The sequence below is a fragment of the Primulina eburnea genome, chromosome 3 (assembly GCF_022965805.1).
Source record: "Primulina eburnea isolate SZY01 chromosome 3, ASM2296580v1, whole genome shotgun sequence".
Classification (NCBI taxonomy): Eukaryota; Viridiplantae; Streptophyta; class Magnoliopsida; order Lamiales; family Gesneriaceae; genus Primulina; species Primulina eburnea.
In genome coordinates, this window is record NC_133103.1 from 5,582,058 (window position 1) to 5,604,044 (window position 21,987).

At 30.4% G+C, this 21,987-nt stretch overlaps 1 protein-coding gene and 1 pseudogene across 1 annotated transcript; one reads left to right on the plus strand and one right to left on the minus strand.

Moving 5' to 3' along the window:
- Window positions 1–2,484: 2,484 nt before the first annotated feature.
- LOC140825698 (uncharacterized) lies at window positions 2,485–3,966 on the minus strand. Its single transcript, XM_073187608.1, has 2 exons — window positions 3,085–3,966; window positions 2,485–2,740 (listed from the first exon to the last, which is right to left on the minus strand). The coding sequence occupies exons 1-2, from the start codon at window positions 3,861–3,863 to the stop codon at window positions 2,671–2,673; spliced, it is 849 nt and encodes a 282-aa protein (XP_073043709.1). The 5' UTR covers window positions 3,864–3,966; the 3' UTR covers window positions 2,485–2,670.
- A 12,953-nt stretch (window positions 3,967–16,919) lies between these two features.
- LOC140825699 (ACT domain-containing protein ACR3-like) lies at window positions 16,920–20,910 on the plus strand (annotated as a pseudogene).
- The last annotated feature ends 1,077 nt before the right edge of the window (window positions 20,911–21,987 follow it).

Here is a 21,987-nt window from a genome sequence, read left to right on the forward strand (position 1 = left end):
TTTGAACGATGATGATGATATCTATATATATATGTATTAGAGTAGTATTAAAGATGGAATATCTTACTATAATTGAATAATTTAGTTTGTCTTCGGATCGATGAATTTCAAATCCATATATTTCAAATGTTTTTGTACAGTTAAAAAAAGAACAACATAAACTTTAAATCCACGTCTTTCATGTTTATATAATGTTTCATATTAGTTATGATGGATTTCAAATTCACTCAATAATAAATACATTTGAAATTCATTTTGCTTTGTGTTATAATATGGTAAATAAGTAATATATATTTATGATATTTTCTATTATTTCATTGATATCAATAAAAATATAATTGAAATTCATAGATTTCAAATTCATTCATCTAAATTCAACTTTATTTTTTAAAAAAAATTGTGGGTGCAATTCCACGTTTGATAATGAGTTGAGATTTGCCTTTGGTTTTGGGAAGTAACAATACTAATAAAATATCACTATTATTAACAATTATGCTATTAAATAAGTATAACTTATATATATACACACATGCGCGCGGAAAGTATGCTATTAAATAAGTATATTTAGCTCTTGAAGAAATTTAGCACCGTAGGAGTTGGAGTGAACATTGTCCGATATATATATATATATATATATATATATATATATATATATATATATATATATATATATATATATATATATATACACATTAAATTTGATGTGTGAAATTCGAATTCACTTTACACTTTCTTCAAGCTTTATATCAATGGACAAAAATTTGTGTGAGACGGTCTCACGGGTCGTATTTGTGAGACGGATCTCTTATTTGGGTCATCCATTAAAAAGTATTACTTTTTATGCTAAGAGTATTACCATTTATTGTGAATATGAGTAGGGTTGACCCTGTCTCACAGATTAAGATCCGTGAGACGGTCCTCACGTGATACCCACTCTTATCAATGATACATGTTCTACTACTTTAAGGGATAGTATGTCATATATATATATATATATATATATATATATATATATATATATATATATATATATATATATATATATATATATATATATATATATTAAATTTGATGTGTGAAATTCGAATTCACTTTACACTTTCTTCAAGCTTTATCAATGATACATGTTCTACTACTTTAAGGGATAGTATGTCTGGCATGGGAAATACTGGGTTTTCAATAATTTTTTGCATATTCCCGATATTTCGGTAGCCGGTTGGTTTAGGTTTATGCCTAGTATTTTGGCACGCAGAGTTAAATTTTCTACTTGAATTTGATGGCTCCCTGATGAGAAAAGTGGTCCAGGATCCATTAAATATTTCTACTTCATAGCTCATGATTCGTATTAATGATCAGCCTAGCGCCACACACTTGTATGGCCTTATTGATCATTTGACCTCAGGAGTCCCAACTTGGAATAAATGACACCTACGGGCGGCACACCATTGGCGGATATAAATCCAAACATTTCATACGCTTTGAATTTGATGTCATGGTATAAATTGACATTGCTGGTGTACACAACGTAAATCATTACCATCCATATCGAACTACAGAAATTTAGATACCGGCATCTCTTGGTACCAGTTTGATTTTCTTGATCAAGATTTTAGGATTTGAATCTATCTAATTGTGTAATTGAAGTATAGATGCCAACACTCCTAGTCACGGTAATTATGAGCTCGTAAAAGATATATGATTTGAATCTTATGAAACCATAGATGCTGGGAGGGTTTGCTTCGTAATTTGTTGAATTTGGTTTGTAGTATTAGGGGTCGGTCCAGTCCTTTGGATCTAAAAATAGAGATATTTGGATGAATTATTTGGTTATTTTGGTTTTGTTCATAAATATCATGATAGAAGATCTTCTGGAATCCAAGATGAAGGGCAATTCAAAAAATTATAGGGGGACGACCGGATCGCATTTTTTAGGTATCAGTGGACATCAAAGTTTGAATGGCAGATAACAATGATCTGAAGACGAGTTAAATTGTTATTGCTATATGGACGAATATTTGATGTCTATCGGCTTTCAATAGATGTAATGCAAATTGTCGTTATTCACAATTTTACCATTATAAATGTCAATAATCGCCATAGCATTCAAAATAAATATATGATTCTACATTAGTTTTAGCATTACTATATACGATGAGTAAAATCAATGGCAAATCATATCTGAAGATACGCGATCTTCAGTCTTCAGAAGAGGTAATGGTGGGAAATAATATTTTTTAGAAAAATTGATTTTTTATTTCTTGAAACTTCACATGAAAAAAGTGGAGAGTACATATTTCAAAGATGCAAGTGGCCTAAATATATTGCGGATTGTACAAGAAGAACAAACTTAAATTTTTAATTCCTAATCCCATGCAAGGTCGGTTATATTTCTTACATTTGGTCCCAATATTATATTTTATATTGGGAATTTGTAGAACAATATCCAGCAGAATCTGCAGGCTGGGCATATTCTTGCCAAATAAATTATTTTAAACTCATCATCAACAAAATAAAAGAATGTACAAATGCTTCACTCAAGTAATCCCTTTTGAATATTTCTCTATATATTCAAAACCTCTGATTATTCAAAGCGCTTCACTCAAAATTAAACTTGTATATTCATCAATATACCATTAAAAAAACCATAAAGAAAGGGATTATTCCTCTAATCTACAGGTTCTTTTCTCTTTTGGAACTGATGAAACAGGGCCAGCACCCAGATAGGAAGCCATTTCTTGTTCTGCATCAGAAAACAATAAAAATATTCTTCATTATTATGCTTTGTTCTGCGCAGAATTTCAGAACTTGATTGTCATGAAATCAATGAAGCTTATCTTTTCGATAGGGACGGATTTATTTTATTTTCTGTTTTAGGAAGTGAAACTAACAGAGGCATACCAAATCTTCATCTTAATTCTTACATACTGCCCAGTCTGCCCCACAGTTTCAAGTTCCAAGTCACTTTTTTTAAACAAAAAAAAATCAACAAAATTTCTTCACGGTTTTATATTCTTGATCAAGTTAAGAACAACAAAGTGCATCCCCCACTGAGAAGGTCAAAAGAAACACCAGAATTTGACATACCTAGTTTCTCTGGTGCTCCGGCGGCCACTACTGTCGCTGCTGCCGCTGCTGCCACTATTATTACTCGTTCTGCTACTATCACTGTCGCCCGAACCCGTGAATCTCTTCTTCCACCAATCTTTTTCAGCTACCCCCTTTACTATCTCAGGCTTGGGAGAAACTTTGCCGCTATTGTTACTCGAAAAGCCCTTCTTTTTCTTGGACTTGAAGGAAAAGGGAAACACCATGTTCAGAAACAGCCCCTTGTTTTCAAAACTCCCGCTTCTCATCATTTTCTTTTCATGCTTCTTGTAACTCTCTTGCTTCTTCACCTTGACCCCTTCCCTCTGCTGCGGATTTCTCGACGATCTTTCATATTTCGGCGATGCTGTTCCCGTTTGATCCGAGGTGGGATTCTCGACAAGGTCTCTTAAGGTAAGTTCGTAGGATGATTCGGGCATGTTCTTCACCATTTCCATGAGCTCCCACTGCCCCCTAACAATGGCTTGTGTTCTTGAATTTGGCGATAAAGACCTGTAATTATGGTCCCCTAAAAGGGGCTCTGAGGGACTTTTTGGTGGGCTTGGATGGTTCTTCCATAAGGGTGGGGAGCAAACACCAGAATCGTCAGCTTCCATGGATTCCCGATGATGTTCAGGCCGAAACATAACTATTTTTTCGCCGCACGTGTTGCTATGATTACCGCCATCATCATCTTGAGATGAATTTCTAACATCTTCTATGAAATTATCGGAGATATAACTATAACCTTGGCGATCGTGTGTTCTTGGATCATACATGATCTGTTCTTGGAGTGAAAATGGGGCAAAATTTGGAGGAAATGGACGAGTATGGTTGTGGTTGGATTGTTATCAATGAGTTTAGGTTATCTTCTAATTAATTGAATGAGATAAAATAACGGTAAATTAGAGAAAAATACATCTGTGCATGATTTGTTTAAGATTCAGTACCCAACAGAATTTTTTTGTATTTTAGTACCTGACAAAAGACCACCTTAGTTTTTACTACATGTTTAATGTATTTTTACATTTTTACCCTTTTAATTAATAAAAAATATATAAATATTTATTTTTGTTGTACATTTTCTCTTTCCACTCATTAATCCCGATGCATTTGGATGACATGTATATTTAATTTAAATATTTTTTTATTAAAAAAACAAATTCACAACTAATTGAATTTTTTGAAATACTTAGTTTTGCTTGTGAAATACTTAGTTTCAATTTTAAAATACTTGATTCAGTAAATGAAATACTCAGAATGTTTATTAAAAACTGGATATTCGAATATGCATTAAAAAAAACAAATTCGCAACTAATTGAATTTTTTGAAATACTTAGTTTTACTTGTGAAATACTTAATTTAAATTTTAAAATACTTGATTTAGTAAATGAAATACTCAGAATGTGTATTAAAAAACTGGATATTCGAGTATTCATTTAAAAAAAAACAAGTTCGCAACTAATTGAATTTTTTGAAATATTTAGTTTTACTTATGAAATACTTAATTTAAATATTAAAATACTTGATTTAGTAAATAAAATACTCAGAATGTGTATTAAAAAGCTGGATATTCGAAAATGCATTTAAAAAAAAAACAAATTTGCAACTAATTGAATTTTTTGAAATACTTAGTTTTACTTGTGAAATACTTAATTTCAATTTTAAAATACTTGATTTAGTAAATGAAATACTCAAAATGTGTATTAAAAAACTGGATATTCGAGTATGCATATAAAAAAAAACAAGTTCGCAACTAATTGAATTTTTTGAAATACTTAGTTTTACCTCAGAATGTGTATTAAAAACTGGATATTCGAATATGCATTTAAAAAAACAAATTCGCAACTAATTGAATTTTTTGAAATACTTAGTTTTACTTGTGAAATACTTACTTTTAATTTTAAAATACTTGATTTAGTAAATGAAATACTCAGAATGTGTATTAAAAACTGGATATTCGAATATTCATTTTAAAAAAAAAAACAAATTCGCAACTAATTGAATTCTTTGAAATACTTAGTTTTACTTGTAAAATAATTACTTTTAATTTTAAAATACTTGATTTAGTAAATGAAATACTCAGAATGTGTATTAAAAAACTGGATATTCGAATATGCATTTAAAAAAATCGCAACTAATTGAATTTTTTGAAATACTTAGTTTTACTTATGAAATACTTAATTTTAATTTTAAAATACTTGATTTAGTAAATGAAATAATCAGAATGTGTATTAAAAAACTAGATATTCGAATATGTATTAAAAAAAATCCCAACTAATTGACTTTTTTGAAATACTTAGTTTTTCTTATGAAATACTTAATTTTAATTTTAGAATACTTGATTTAGTAAATGAATTACTCAGAATGTGTATTAAAAAACTGGATATTGGAATATCCAACGCAAGTTCACCAAATGCTCGCATTTCCATCCAAGATCCATTTGTATGACATGTTCATTTCATTTAATTATTTTTTTTATTGTTAAAAAAACAAATTCGCAACTAAGCATTGAATTTTTTCAAGTACTTAGTTTTACTTGCGAAATACCTAATTTCGATTTAAAATAGTTGATTTGGTAAATAAGATACTCAGAATGGGTATTAAAATACTGGAAATTCGAATATGCAACGTAAGTTCACCAAATGCTCGCATTCTATCCAAGATGCATTTGGATGACATGTTCATTTTATTTAGATATTTTCTTTATTTTTTTTAAAAAAAATTCGCAACCAAGCATTGAAAATTTTGAAGTACTTACTTATATTTGCGAAATACCAAATTTCAATTTTAAATACTTTATTTGCTAATTGAGATACTCATAAAAGTTAATAAAATAATGGATATTCTAGTAGGCAATGTAAGTTCACCAAGTGCTCGCATTTCTATCCAAAATGCATTTAGATTACATGTACTTTTCATTTAAATATATTTTTTTAATTTTTAAAAGAAAAAGAAATTCGCAACTAAGCATTGAATTTTTTGAAGTACTTAATTTTACTTGCCAAATACTTAATTTCAATTTTAAAATACTTGATTTGGTAAATGAAATATTTAGAATGCTGTATTAAAATACTGAATATTCGAATATGTAACGTAAGTTCACCAAATTCTCGCATCTCCATCCAAAATGCATTTGGATGACATGTTCATTTCATTTTAAAGTACTTGATTTGGTAAATGAAATACTCAGAATGTTGTATTAAAATACTGGATATTCGAATATACAACGTAAGTTCACCAAATGCTCGCATTTCCATCCAAGATGCATTTGGATGACATGTTCATTTCATTTAATTATTTTTTTATTGTTAAAAAAATAAATTCGTAACTAAGCATTGAACTTTTTGAAGTACTTAGTTTTACTTGCGAAATATCTAATTTCAATTTTAAAATACTTGATTTGGTAAATGAGATACTCAGAATGAGTATTAAAATACTGGATATTCGAATATGCGACATAAGTTCACCAAGTGTTAGTCTTTCCTCGGAAGATACATTTGGATGACATATTCTTCTCATGTGATATCTATTTTGTAAAAAAAAAAATATCAAATTCCCAACTAAGCATGAAACTTTTAAAATACTTAGTTTACTTGATAAGTACCTAATTTTAGTTTCAAAATACTTGATTTTATAAATGAGATACTTAAAATAGATAATAAAATATTGGATATTCGAATATGCATTATGATGCAATTTCAATGCAAATGAAATTTTAACAAATACATTGCTCATCACTTCTCATGAAATAAAAATAACAATTTATTTCGGTATACAAATAAAGAACTTAGTTTTACTCCGGGACAAGTATGCTACTATATTTTTGTTAAAAGTAAGTGCTTATTTTGATCTACAAACAACTTACTCTTACTCCACGATCAGTAATGAACTGTTTCATTTCTTTAAATGACATTAATAAGTATTCTAATGAATCTTAGTTGAAAAAACCAATCATGACTAAATTTACGTTTCATATTCGAATATCCAATATTCTATCACATATTATGAGTATCTCATTTACCAAATCAAGTATTTTAAAATTAAAATTAGGTATTTCACAAGTAAATTAGGTATTATTCTCAGTTATTCAATTTTTAGCAGCGATACTTCAGATGATTGTTTACTACTACGATTATTAAATAAAAACTCAATGAAATGGTTCAAGGATTAAATGATGAAATAAATAAGCTAGAATGATTGATTAAAGTTCAATTGAGAAATGAATTTATTGAGAATCTCGGTTCACATACCTCTCGCTAATCTACTTAATTCGTTCGACAATGATCTATGCTTTCGACGAGATTTCATATCCAATTGAACACGTCCTCTCAAGCTATGCCAAACTAATTCAACTCAGTGAAGTAATTAAATCTCTTTAATTATTTATCAAGGGTGAATTGCATGTCGTTTTATTAAATCCACTAGCTTTCGACCTACTGAACTATGACTATCGACGTATATCCGACTTCATATTTCTCTGTAAATTGTAAATCCACGGATTAAGTTACTCGTTCCTATCACGAGATATTCTCTCGAAGAACATTGTCCGGAAATCTTTAAATCTTCGCTCTAAGCCTTTTTTCTTTTTCAAAGCTTTTTGGCTGCTGAAAAGTCCTTGAACATGTCATCCAAATGCATATTGGATGGAAACGTGAGTACTTGGTGAACTTACTTTACATATTCGAATATCCAGTATTTTAATACTCATTATGAGTATCTTATTTACCAAATCAAGTATTTTAAAACTGAAATTAATTATTTCGCAAGTAAAACTAAGTACTTGAAAAAGTTCAATGCTTAGTTGCGAATTTGTTTTTCTTTTAAAAATAAAAAAAATATTTAAATGAAATGTACATGTCATCCAAATGGATCTTGGATGGAAATGCGAGTACTTGGTGAACTTACATTGCCTACTAGAATATCCAGTATTTTAACACACATTCTGAGTATCTCATTTACCAAATCAAGTATTTTAAAATGAAATGAACATGTCATCCAAATGCATCTTGGAAGGAAATGCGAGCATTTGGTGAACTTACGTTACATATTCGATATCCAGTATTTTAATACAACATTCTAAGTATTTCATTTACCAAATCAAGTATTTTAAAATTTAAATTAGGTATTTGGCAAGTAAAACTAAGTGCTTCAAAAAGTTCAATGCTTGGTTGCGAATTTGTTTTTCTTTTAAAAATTAAAAAAATTTATTTAAATGAAATGTACATGTAATCTAAATGCATCTTGGATAGAAATGAGAGCTCTTGGTGAACTTACATTGCCTACTAGAATATCCAGTATTTTATTAACTTTTATTAGTATCTCAATTACCAAATCAAGTATTTAAAATTGAAATTAGGTATTTCGCAAATAAAAGTAAGTATTTCAAAATGTTCATTGCTTAGTTGCGATTTTTTTCAAAAAAAATAAAGAAAATTTCTAAATAAAATGAACATGTCATCCAAATGCATCTTGGATAGAATGCGAGCATTTGGTGAACTTACGTTGCATATTCGAATTTCCAGTATTTTAATACTCATTCTAAGTATCTCATTTGCCAAATCAACTATTTTAAAATCGAAATTAGGTATTTCGCAAGTAAAACTAAGTACTTGAAAAAGTTCAATGCTTAGTTGCGAATTTGTTTTTTAACAATAAAAAAATAATTAAATGAAATGAACATGTCATCCAAATGAAACTTGGATGGAAATGCAAGCATTTGGTGAACTTGCGTTGGATATTCCAATATCCAGTTTTTTAATACACATTCTGAGTATTTCATTTACTAAATCAAGTATTTTAAAATTAAAATTAAGTATTTCATAAGAAAAACTAAGTATTTCAAAAAAATCAATTAGTTGCGATTTTTTTTTAAATGCATATTCGAATATCCAGTTTTTTAATACACATTCTAATTATTTCATTTACTAAATCAAGTATTTTAAAATTAAATTAAGTATTTCATAAGTAAAACTAAGTATTTCAAAAAATTCAATTAGTTGAGATTTTTTTTAAACGCATATTCGAATATCCAGTTTTTTTAATACACATTCTGAGTATTTCATTTACTAAATCAAGTATTTTAAAATTAAAATTAATTATTTCACAAGTAAAACTAAGTATTTCAAAAAATTCAATTAGTTGCGAATTTGTTTTTTTTAAAATGAATATTCGAATATCCAGTTTTTAATACACATTCTGAGTATTTCATTTACTAAATCAATTATTTTAAAATTAAAAGTAAGTATTTCACAAGTAAAACTAAGTATTTCAAAAAATTCAATTAGTTGCGAATTTGTTTTTTTTTTAAATGCATATTCGAATATCCAGATTTTTAATACACATTCTGAGGTAAAACTAAGTATTTCAAAAAATTAAATTAGTTGCGAACTTGTTTTTTTTATATGCATACTCGAATATCCAGTTTTTTAATACACATTCTGAGTATTTCATTTACTAAATCAAGTATTTTAAAATTGAAATTAAGTATTTCACAAGTAAAACTAAGTATTTCAAAAAATTCAATTAGTTGCGAATTTGTTTTTTTTTTAATGCATGTTCGAATATCCAGCTTTTTAATACACATTCCGAGTATTTCATTTACTAAATCAAGTATTTTAATAATTAAATCAAGTATTTCAGAAGTAAAACTAAGTATTTCAAAAAAATCAATTAGTTGCGAACTTGTTTTTTTTTAAATGCATACTCGAATATCCAGTTTTTTAATACAAATTCTGAGTATTTCATTTACTAAATCAAGTATTTTAAAATTGAAATTAAGTATTTTACAAGTAAAACTAAGTATTTCAAAAAATTCAATTAGTTGCGAATTTGTTTTTTTTTTTAAATGCATATTCGAATATCCAGTTTTTAATAAACATTCTGAGTATTTCATTTACTGAATCAAGTATTTTAAAATTGAAATTAAGTATTTTACAAGCAAAACTAAGTATTTCAAAAAATTCAATTAGTTGTGAATTTGTTTTTTTAATAAAAAAATATTTAAATTAAATATACATGTCATCCAAATGCATCGGGATTGATGAGTGGAAAGAGAAAATGTCCAACAAAAATAAGTATTTATATATTTTTTATTAATTAAAAGGGTAAAAATGTCAAAATACATTAAACATGTAGTAAAAACTAAGGTGGTCTTTTGTCAGGTACTAAAATACAAAAAAATTCTGTTAGGTACTGAATTTTAAACAAATCATGCACAGATGTATTTTTCTCTAATTTACCCATAAAATAAATTATTAATTATAAAGTGTTCCATTGGTTGTTTTCGTTCGTTCGACCGTTCGTTCGTTTATTATTATATATGTTTTCTTTGTGTTAATTGCGTAGGGCTACAAAGTCAATAATTTCTAGGTGTTGGGGTGCGTAGGGCCGCCTATCCATCTCCCCCAAGAGTGAGTCTCATGTGAGACCGTCTCACGGATCATAATCTGTGAGACGGATCAACCATATCCATATTCATAATAAAAAGTAATACTCTTAGCGTAAAAAGTAATACTTTTTCATGGGTGACCCAAATAAGAGATCCGTCTCACAAATACGACCCGTGAGACCGTCTCACACAAGTTTTTGCCCTCCCCCAAATTTCCTCGGTTTTGTCTCTTTCGAGAATTTAGTTGATGGGAAAATATCACCTTTTTGTTTAATACTTTGTTAGTGTGAACACCGACAATGTTAAAATTGATATTTGCATCTCATTCAATTTCAAAAATTAATTTTAAAAAAATTTGTTAAAGTTTATATATTAACTCTCATTAACTCTATCCAATCGATGTAGAACATTTTAACACATCTATCTCACGTTCAGATATGTTAAAATTAATATTTACATCTAACTCTATTTCAAAAAATAGTTTAAGGAGAGGATTGTTAAAATATAAATATACAACACTCAGCACTCTATCTAACCAATGTCTGACATCTAAATACAACTCTCTTATGCTCAGATCTCAATCTTAACCTAGTATGTATATAAATTGTAGCATTCTTACCAGAGTATGTATATAAATTGTAGCATCCACAAATTAATATCGCTAATTCATTATTCTATATTGTATAAAACAAAATTCCAGACTTTAATTGGGCTAAAATAAAAAATTTATAAATTGTTGAATTAGTTAGATAATGTTTTTCAAAAAACGTTTATATAAATCTTTGGTATATATTATTAATACCATGGATTGATATTTTGTTTAAGTTATAAAAATGATTAATACCATATATATCTTCACACGAACATAGTGCATGTTACTTGGTTATATTTCTTGAAATTTAAATCTATTTGGATTCAAATGTAAATTTATTTTTTTTGGTTATGATTAAAAATCATAAAATCGAAATAAATAATTAATATGAGATCTGTAGATGCTTTGCATGGTTCCTTGTGTTTCACATACTCTGAGATTATAAATTGATTATTCGTCGTCTTCATTAAATTAAAGCTGTGTATCCAATTATTTGTACAACAAAATTAAAACGTTAAACGAAATAACTTTCTTCGTGTGTTTTTTTCTCTCTCCAAATTTTCGTTAGTTTGTATTTATTTCTCTTAATTATCTGGTATCCCAGATAGTTTAATTCATATCCAATATATATATATATATATATATATATATATATATATATATATATATATATATATATATATATATATATATATATATATATATATATATATATATATATATATATATATATATATATATGCGTGTGTGTGCGCACATACGAGTGTCCATCTAAATTAGTCGTACTTGTTTTTTTAACAAAACATAATTAGATTATTTTGGTGTAATAAATTTTTTATAGGTATAGAAATTGAAACATGATGTTGAACTGCTTTAAAATTTAAAATATATGAGTTAGATAAATGCTCAATCCTACAAAAATATATTACCAATTTTTCTTTCCGAATGAAACAAAAGTGGGTTGGTCCTTGCCCAAAGTTTATTAATAATTCTATATATAACAATAATACCATGATTTTAAAGGAAATATTTATAGCATAATAATGACTTTGTATTAATGATAAATAAAGTTGTTTTTTATATAGTGGATTACACTGGGCCGGTTATTTATGAATGTAATTATGAAGATCGGCTCGGAGCGTCGGAGTAGTATTAAAATTAACCAACAATAATATAAAGGTAAAATTAATCGACGTTTCAATAATATTATAAAATATCAGTTACATTTTAATCCATACCTTATAAATATAAAAAACTAAATATGTATAGATATTGATTCGAGAATAATTTATATATGAGGCCAGACTCTAGCCAGACTCTAGCCATACAATATAAAATGTTCATCGTAGGAGTAAAAGACAAGTGCCATGTTAGGGAAAACACAAACTCTAGGATTTGGGCACTAATTAATAGGTTGGAAGGACAGATATTTGGTTGTTGTTGTTGTTTTTTTTTTAAATAATAATTTAAGTATTGGGCAAAAATTAAAAGGAGTTAAGTGGGCGTTCCACTGCCTTTAAGAATTATTAAAAAAAACATATAATATGTTAAAGTTAAAACTCAATAAATAAATCACATATATGGAAACAAATTAATAAATTGATGAAAATATGTTGTATAAATATTTTTCTTCGGAACATTATTGTTGGGTACAATAATTGTCTTTGCTTGGTAGAGCGATCGAACCATGGTGCTTGTGCTGCTGTGCGGTTTAAAAGATTTGAGTTGCACCATTACCATTAGCTATAACTTTTGGTAAAACGGTAAACACTCGGTCCTACAATTGGTATCAGAGCCAAGGTCATGGGTTCGACTCCCATTGATTGCAAGAAGTGCAATTATTGAGAGGAAGATTGTTGGGTGCAATAATTGTCCTTGCTTGGTAGAGCGATCGAACCATGGTGCTTGTGCTGTTGTGCGGTTTAAAAGATTTGAGTTGCACCATTACCACTAGCTATAGTTTTTGGTAAAACGGTAAGCACTCGATCCTACAATTATTGTGTTGTTTTCGGATGGTCGAATCAAACATAATAATTATTTTAGTATTTGAAATTTGAATAATTGTTCACCATGAATATTTTAGATCCTAAAACACAAATTCTTGGGAGAGAAAACACCTTTATGTGGCAGATGGAGGAATGAAACTACGGCGTGTGAAAAATATTATTCATTGCAATAATTTTCATGATTCCGAAGGCTGAAATTTTTTGCACATCATCCAGGCTATTTGGGTAGTTTCGTGGTTTTAAGATTTCTGCTTTGATTTAAATATAAAAAATATATATTTTAGATGTGTAATACTTATTTATGGAATTGTAATTTTTTAATATATAATTAAATATTATAGATAGAGAAAAAATATTATAGATTTACGAAATTTTTAAAAATATATTAAATTGTTTGTATAATTATCAATTGATATGTATGTGCATTAATTAATAATTATGTCATTTTTATAGAAAGAATGTGATAATTATTTATTATAATAAATAAAATTTAGTACACATTAATCAATAAAATAATCCAAAAAAAATTGTATCTAAATAAATTTAATAATGACAATTGAACTTAGAAGTAATTTATTTTATGGATAAAATTAATTTTTTTAGTTTTATCATGTATTTATTGAACCTTTTACAAATTTATGAACGAATTTATTAATAATTCATGTATACTTATGGTTGATTAAAATGCAACTCTATAATATTTTAGAAACTCCCAAGTTTGAACGGCGTTGTAATATATATGTATTATCAACCTAAATTATAGTTTAAAATATTATTGTCGTAGTTTTTTATTATTTGTGTCAATTATTATCTCAAAATTCTTAATTCAAAGATTTTTATAAAAATGTTATTTTTAATATTTTAGTTTTCTCTCATTTGAACAATGATATGAAAGTTTTGGGAGTAACTAAACAAAATAAACAGATACTTGCCCGTGCAGGCGCAATGGCCCGGATCACTCCACATGAGTGGTCGGACCCACCTCCATATAAAAAAAAAAAATTGACTCGAAAAAATCTGAGCTGTTGGATCAACCCTTGCGGACAGTGCCCGCAGGGATAGGGTCGAGTGAACCTTTTATATATATATATATATAGGGAGAGAGAGTCGAATAATTGAATAAATACCAATTAAAATTGATAAGAATCCAACCTTGGGGAGGTGGTTTAATTTAATATTTCAATTTTTTCCCCAGTAGTGAATATGACGTCACTGATCACGGCAGCTGCATTCACCCACGCGTGTACTCCAGAGTCCACTTGGCCGTTTCATTCTGATTCAGACACGTGGTCCGCGATTTGTAGAGGGTGCATAACAATTGGAGATGTCTCTTTCCAACAAAGTAGCCGAGAGAATTATGGATCTAAATCCTCAGGATTCAGGTGCTCTTGTACAGTTATCAGGCTTATTGCTACAGGAGGAGACTGGTAAAAATCGGCTCTAGTGAGACAGGTGACGAAAGACATGAAAATCCCAAATATATGGGGGCAGAAGCTGGTGTAATGTCTGAGAGCGAAATTCAGAAAATGCAATGAGATAAGAGCCTTCGCTGCTGAATATCAATGTAGCACTGATAGTAAGTAAATATTTTTCTTGAAATATCGGACACGAAAACAACATGGATACGGATACAACACGCGAATACACGTAGTCGCTGTGATAACATTTTCGGTGACTCCGGCTTCGCATCATTATAGAGATTGTGACAAATAGGATCAAAGCTCATTATTAGTAGTTGGGACAAAATAACGCAGAAAGCCACCAGAACTATTGTTAGAATGTGCCGTTTCAGCCCAAAATTATTAGGTTTTCAAATAGGAATATTTTATAATTGTGTTCTTTTTCAAATTTCATCACTTTTATTAGTGTATCTTAGACAAAACCATTATAGTGTCAAATTCAATCCGAAAGACCCTTTTTTCCCATTTCGTATTTTTATATATAATGTTGAATCGCGCCAATAACACACACAGTATAATTATATAAATTTGGTCATAAATATTATTCCAATTCCCAACAATAAATAATTTGACTGAGCACGGGAGACCAGAAATCAAGGTGCATGGATAATTTTCAGTAGAGCACTACGACGCTGAAGATAAGTGTGATTCATTATTCTGGTAGAACCAACCCTTAAATCATATATGCATATCCAATTAATTTGTTTTAAATGGAATAAGATTCTATTTCTCTTGGCTCAAAGAAATATGCCCAATTTAAGATGATGCCAGTTATCCACCTGTCTTTCGTGGTGGAGGTATAATATTCTAACCTGTGCCAAACTTTAAATTATTACTAGTAACCGTGACACACGCGTTGAATGTGTCCTGAATACATATGACTAATATATTAAATATTTATGATATTACAACATAATGACGTCATAACATAAAGAAGGGAGTTTATTTTTCACGGTGGCTAGTTTGGAGAAGAAATAATATTATTTTTCACGTAAGTAGTTTCCTTATGACGGTGAATATAGTATTATTTGTTAAGAAAAAATATAAATATAAAAAATGAGAAAGGGTAAAATAGGAATGAAAGTTTGTGTTCTCATAGAGCGGTTATTATTAGGGGCTCAACTATAATAAAATAGTAAATATAAAAAATTTAAAAAGGTAAAATATGAAAAAGGGTTGATGTCTTCATAAAACGATTATTTTTAGGACCTTATACTTAATATAATAGTATAGATTATTATTATTATTATTATTATTATTATTATTATTATATACTTGATTTAATCAATCAATTATCGTAATTGTTTAAACATGGATGAGTCAGCTATTTCAGGTTCATCCGAACTAGTCCCATTCAATATCATTATATTAAAAATCAATAAACATGCAGCACCGAACACGATATCCCCTATTCATAGGTGAGCGTAGAGGTCACGCTCTACAAGGAGCGTGGAAAGGACACGTGAAATGATAGGGATACATGTTAGGCCCGGGTTTGAAGATGGCAGTTTGTTTCACCCTTGTACGGGTAATGAACGATTTAGATCACTCCACATGAGTGATTCGGATAATCGGACCCACCACCATATAAAAAAAAAAAAATTGACTCGAAAAAATCCGAGCACCGAAGATGGCTGAGTGATTACCCATATCATTAGATTGTATGAACAATGAACGGTTCTTGGTAAACTTTCAGGTAAAGAAAACATGAATAAACCAATATTTAAAGAGATAGATTCTAAAAACCTTTTAGGTATGAGACTGTGCAGTTGAAGAGTGCTTAAAACATTAAATATGTAGTACTTATATAAAAAATGTATATCTTTTTTTCGGAAGCGCATCACATAAGAACTCCAAAGTTAAGCCTCTTTGATTAGGAGAAATTCTAAGATGAGTGACCTCTAGGAAATTTCCTAGTATGCGTGTGAGATATAACATAATCATGATAGAAAAATAAGTCTTGGTACAGTGGGGTGGAGATAGTCTATCATCTTTTCTCACGGATTTGAGGCTCCAAGGGAAAAATCCAAAACAGATATGGGGACACCCGATTGATATTAATATTAATATTAACAATTATAGATAATAATAAATTTTGGTTTGAGAAAATCTCCGAACTCACTTTTGTCTTGCTCCATTAATATTTTTGAAATGACGTTGAGGACAGAGATGAGAAGTTGATCCCGCAGTTTCATGGAATCCCGATTCCTCTAACGCGAAAAAGCGGAGATCGAAATGTGTGTGGTGCCGAAGACAAAATTCTGTGACGGTGACGAAGATGACAACCTTGCCCCATTGTCATATATTAAGTGGGGATAATCATCGTACTAAAAATATATTTTTCGATATAGTAAAGACAATCATCAAATCCGAGATTAATTATATTAGCACGGAATCAATCTGTGTCCGAAGAAGCATAATCTCCATTAAAAATTCATTATGGTGTTATATTATTTTAATTGAATGAGCGTTCGCTCTATGGTAACCGTCAATCGCTCCACTGTCATCCTTCTCACCTCCATTTTCTTTATATAAACGATATATATTCAATTTCCCTCTCTAATCCACTCTGAAAGATTTGCGAGAGAGAGAGAGCTTAGTGCTATTCCAACGTTGAAAGTTTTTCACGCACTTTTCCTTTTCTAACTAACGAAACGAAACGAAACGAAACGAAACACGTACTCAAGAGTGTATATATATTTCAGAAGTCAGGTGATTTCATGTTCTTAATTTCTTATATGTGGCTTTGATGAATATATAGTATAGTTTTTGCATATTTCATATGCAAATGAAGGATTTTCTAATTTTATATGTTTAATTTAATGGCTTTAAATTGTTTTCTGGTCCAGGGTTGAGACTAATTTACCGTTTAAAATTTGTTTTATCTTTGTAAATTTGAGCTTGCTCTATTTCTTGCTCCATTTGCGATTATTTTCCTAATCACTTTTGTTTCAGCTATCTTTTGTCTATTAGCGTATTCTTTTGTTGGCTTTTATTGATTTAATCTTTGCTCATTGATATTTGATTGAGGCTTAGGATCCACTTCCTGTCGGTGGGAAGCACGCAACTTTGTAAGAAGGTAAGTTATTTATATTCTTAGCCGCCTTTATTTTTCTGTGTGGGGATTTATATTTGTTTTGGTGCCAAATTGAAGTCTGAAAAGAATCCAATTCAGGGGGTGAAGCTTTATTTTGCTTTGCGTTTATTTTGAAAATTTATAATTAATTATAAGAAAATTTAAATTTTAGTGTGCGTGTTTATCCAACATCCTTGGCCAGAGTCTGTTAATTTGTATAAGTTTGGTGCATGATTTAGTACTTAGATAGCAATTTGAAGTGTCAGTATTATATTATTTGGAAAGAAGCAGTTGAAAAAATTAGATAAACTCCTTTCAATAACATGGCGTGATATCACAATTTCATGTTCCATGTCATTGTGTTTATCTTGTCTTCTCAATATGTTCTTGCGCGACAGTTGAAATTTATTCTCTTTTCCTAGCTAGTTGTGTATAAATTTTGGTTCAAAATAGTCTCTTAGTCTTCGAATGGTGATTATTTTTGGCATGCGTGTTACTTGTGAATTTTTCGACTTTGTGACTGTTTAGACTACAACTTGTTGTATCTTCTTATCTGCAGTCGAATCATTTGTAATATGTAAATCTTTTGTCCAAAGAATCCAAGCAAGGATTACTTTTTAGCCACCGAGACTCACTACCGTGCCGTTGGTCAAGGTAACCATCTCTGATAAAAATTTCAGCATTTCTTCATTTGTTTAGTTTTCGGGGATTACCTTTTGCAAGAAGTGTCAGTGTTATGATATTCTGGTTGGTTATGAAATGTAATTTGACTGCTTGGTTAACCGTTTTTGGTGTTTGATGCAGACGAGCAAATGGGTTCGTGGGCATACTTTGATCCTGAATACGAGACATTGAATATCAGAATAAATCCTCCCCAGTTCAGTTTCAAAACCTTTTTACTTTAAGCTTTGATACACAATGAACAAGTTTATGTTATTTTTCCTAACTCTAAAAAAGTCCCTATTATGTGCTGCGATTTTCTTATTTCTGCACATGAAGTATTGATCTTTGAATCACGATTTTAAATCATCTCAGTTGCCTGTTTCAGGGTTTCTGTGGACAACTCTAGTTGCAAGGACTGTACTCTGGTCAAGGTATTGCTTGCAATTTATTCGATCAGAATCAAACATGGAAAACCGGCACTAATGAACAGTAAAAGTTATTGAAGTAAATCAAGGAAAATACTTCTTACCTATGTTCTCAAGGGTTGACATCGTGATCTTTCTAGTTCAACAATATTAATGTTTATGTGATTCTCAGGTCGACAGCATGAACAAACCAGGGATACTGCTTGAGGTGGTGCAAATTCTTACCGATATTGAACTCATAATTACTAAAGCGTACATCTCCTCCGATGGCGGCTGGTTTATGGACGGTATGATATACTTAATTGTGAATATTTATTGACTCAAGTTATCATAATGAAATGTCAATTTATGTGTATCAATAAGCAGTGTTATGAAACCAAAGGTGCACGACTGTGTGTCTAGAGTCAGCAGAACATTTTGTTTATCTTTTACTCGTGCAAGAATTTTAAGAACTCGAGTGTGAGTCAGGAGGAGCTCCTTTCACGAATAAAAGACTCATTATGTTTTCTGTTCTTTCTCGACAGTGTTTCATGTCACCGATGAACAGGGGCGCAAGATTTGGGACAGTCAGACGATTGAGTACATAGAGAAGGTGCTTTTATCTTAAACTGTTCATTGTGTTCACATTAATCCGTTCTGCATAGAGGAGCTCACGGGCTCATTATAAATTCATGTGAATTGCTTTATTTGGAGTCTGAAAGGGGGAAAGAATTTGATGCCTTAACTATATTTGGCTCATAGACACGTGCTAGAATACAATCGGGAACACTTTCCTGTAATCTATATTTTTTGTTGTTCATAAACGTACAGTCGCATAGCATGTGTTCTATACGTTAATGATGACACGACATGCTGTGCAGTGACTGACGCATCTCGATTATCATCTCTGGAGGAGCAGCTTAAAAATATTCTTCAAGGGTGTGGGAACGAAAAAAATGTTGCTCACACCAGTTTCTCGATAGGTTCCACACATATTGACAGACGACTCCACCAACTATTGTTTGCTGACAGGGACTATGAGTGTACTTTCTCCGAAACTAAACTGGATTCTCTTCCGTCATTCAAGCCAAAAGTTGTGATTGAGCGGTGTGAAGAGAAAGATTACTTGGTTGTGTCTGTCAGGTGCAAAGATCGACCAAAGCTTATGTTTGATATCGTGTGCACGCTTACTGATATGCAGTACGTCGTTTTCCATGCCACTATTTCATCAGATGGCCCATTAGCTTCACAGGTATTTGCTTGGTTTCTTTTCTTGAATCGATGTACATTATGTTTCATTGATCATTTTGGGGAGATGGGAAGAAACTCGAGCTTTAGGATAAAACTCTCCATGTATTTCACAACATAGAAATTTTGAGTGTCTGGATTTGAAACAGAAATAGTTTCTCGAACTCTAGTAATTAACAAAGTCAGCACATAAAAATAAATAGTATCATCACTTGAGATCGAGCAGGTTGGCGAGTACTTGAGTTCAAGCTGATCAAATTTTAACCAATGCTAGTCGGACTTGCATATACCTTTAATGTAGCATAAATTATAGCTCCAACTTGTAGGAATATTACATTCGACACATGGATGGTCGCACATTAGACACCCAAGGAGAGAAAGTAAAGGTTATCAAATGTCTCGAGGCTGCCATCCGTCGAAGAACAAGCGAGGTAGCCTAAACAATCACCCTCCCGAATAAATCGAATTACACTTGCTACTATCCTGAAACAGGATTGGTTACTAGTTTGGAAACATGATCAGGGCCTAAGCCTGGAAATATGTGCAAAGGACCGAGTAGGGCTCCTGTCGGAAGTGACTCGAGTGCTCCGAGAAAACGGGCTTTCCGTCACGAGAGCAGGTGTCTCGACCGTCGGAGAGGAAGCCATGAACGTGTTCTACGTGAACGATGCTTGTGGGAATCCGGTAGACGCCAAGACCGTCGACACATTACGAAAAGAAATCGGGCGCACAATGAGGGTTAATGTGAAAAAGGCTCCAATAGATAATAAAGCAGCTGAAGCAGGTGGATGGGCTAACACTAGCTTCTTCTTTGGAAATTTGTTGGAAAAGTTCCGCAGCTAATTAATTATTAGTATTTGTACATAAAATTTGGCTTTCTTGATTTGTACCATATTGACGACACGATTTCTGGGCTAGCCTCCGCGTGTTCGTTCACACAATACACATACGAGGAAAGATTGTAATAAGAGCTCGAATTACCGAACCCACATCGATAATCATCATTCAAGCTAAATAAATTTGATTTTTCTAAAATTCACAATCTTCATGTGGCGTCTTTAAATAATTAAATTAAATTGTTGCAGCCGACTGAGTGCTGTCTGGATTATTAATTTAAAGAGCAAAAGAGTTGGTTCACAAATATTCTAGATATTTTGCACAAGTTTCACAAGTTATTTGCAAGTTTAACACGTGTTTTTTTAATTATTATTTTGGGTTAAAAAATAATATCTCGAGGTCTGTAGAGCAGCAACTTGCTCAAAAGAAGAGCCCTTGATTTCTTTGTGCCGATTACTTTTTTCTTCTTCGACTTAAACAAGATCTCTGGATGTGACGATTGCAAATATACAATATATATATATATTAATTAATTATACATAAATGAAGCCTAACTACATGTAATTACATTAAATTATTTTGATTCTTTCGTGTATTTTGAAGTTAACCAACCTCCACATCACAATATAATTTATTTTAAGAAAATTCATTAAGTATAATTTTACCCAGTAACGACAAAATAACCATAATGAGTTTTTTACACCCCAAAAACAATAATAAAGTGAAGTGGACTCTAAAAATTACTGGTGCTTAATCATTCATCCTGAGGTCGCATACGTGACAGAGATGTTTAATCCGTAGCATTGACATAATTAAATAATCCAGCAATCAATTAGGAGATAACTATAATATAATTAAATATCCAAAATTATATTATATAATATAAATCTGTGAAGTCAATAATTTGTATAGGATCTAATTATCTTTTGTTCATTAAAACTTTGTGCACATTAATATTGCTCATTATTATGTGGAAATCATTAAAGGCAGAGAGGTTCACACCTTCATTGTCATACGAACTCCATAAATGATTACGTAAATTTGTACGGTTAATTTAAGTAAGGGGTTTTACGCAATTTGCATTGACTTCTGCATATTCGTAATTATAAGTATATAAATAGTTTAGACCATTAATTTTGGATATTGGAATGCATTGTTATTTCTTGGATTTGTTTTTTGAGAGTAGAAATAAGATATAATTTTAGATTACAACGTATAATGTAACGG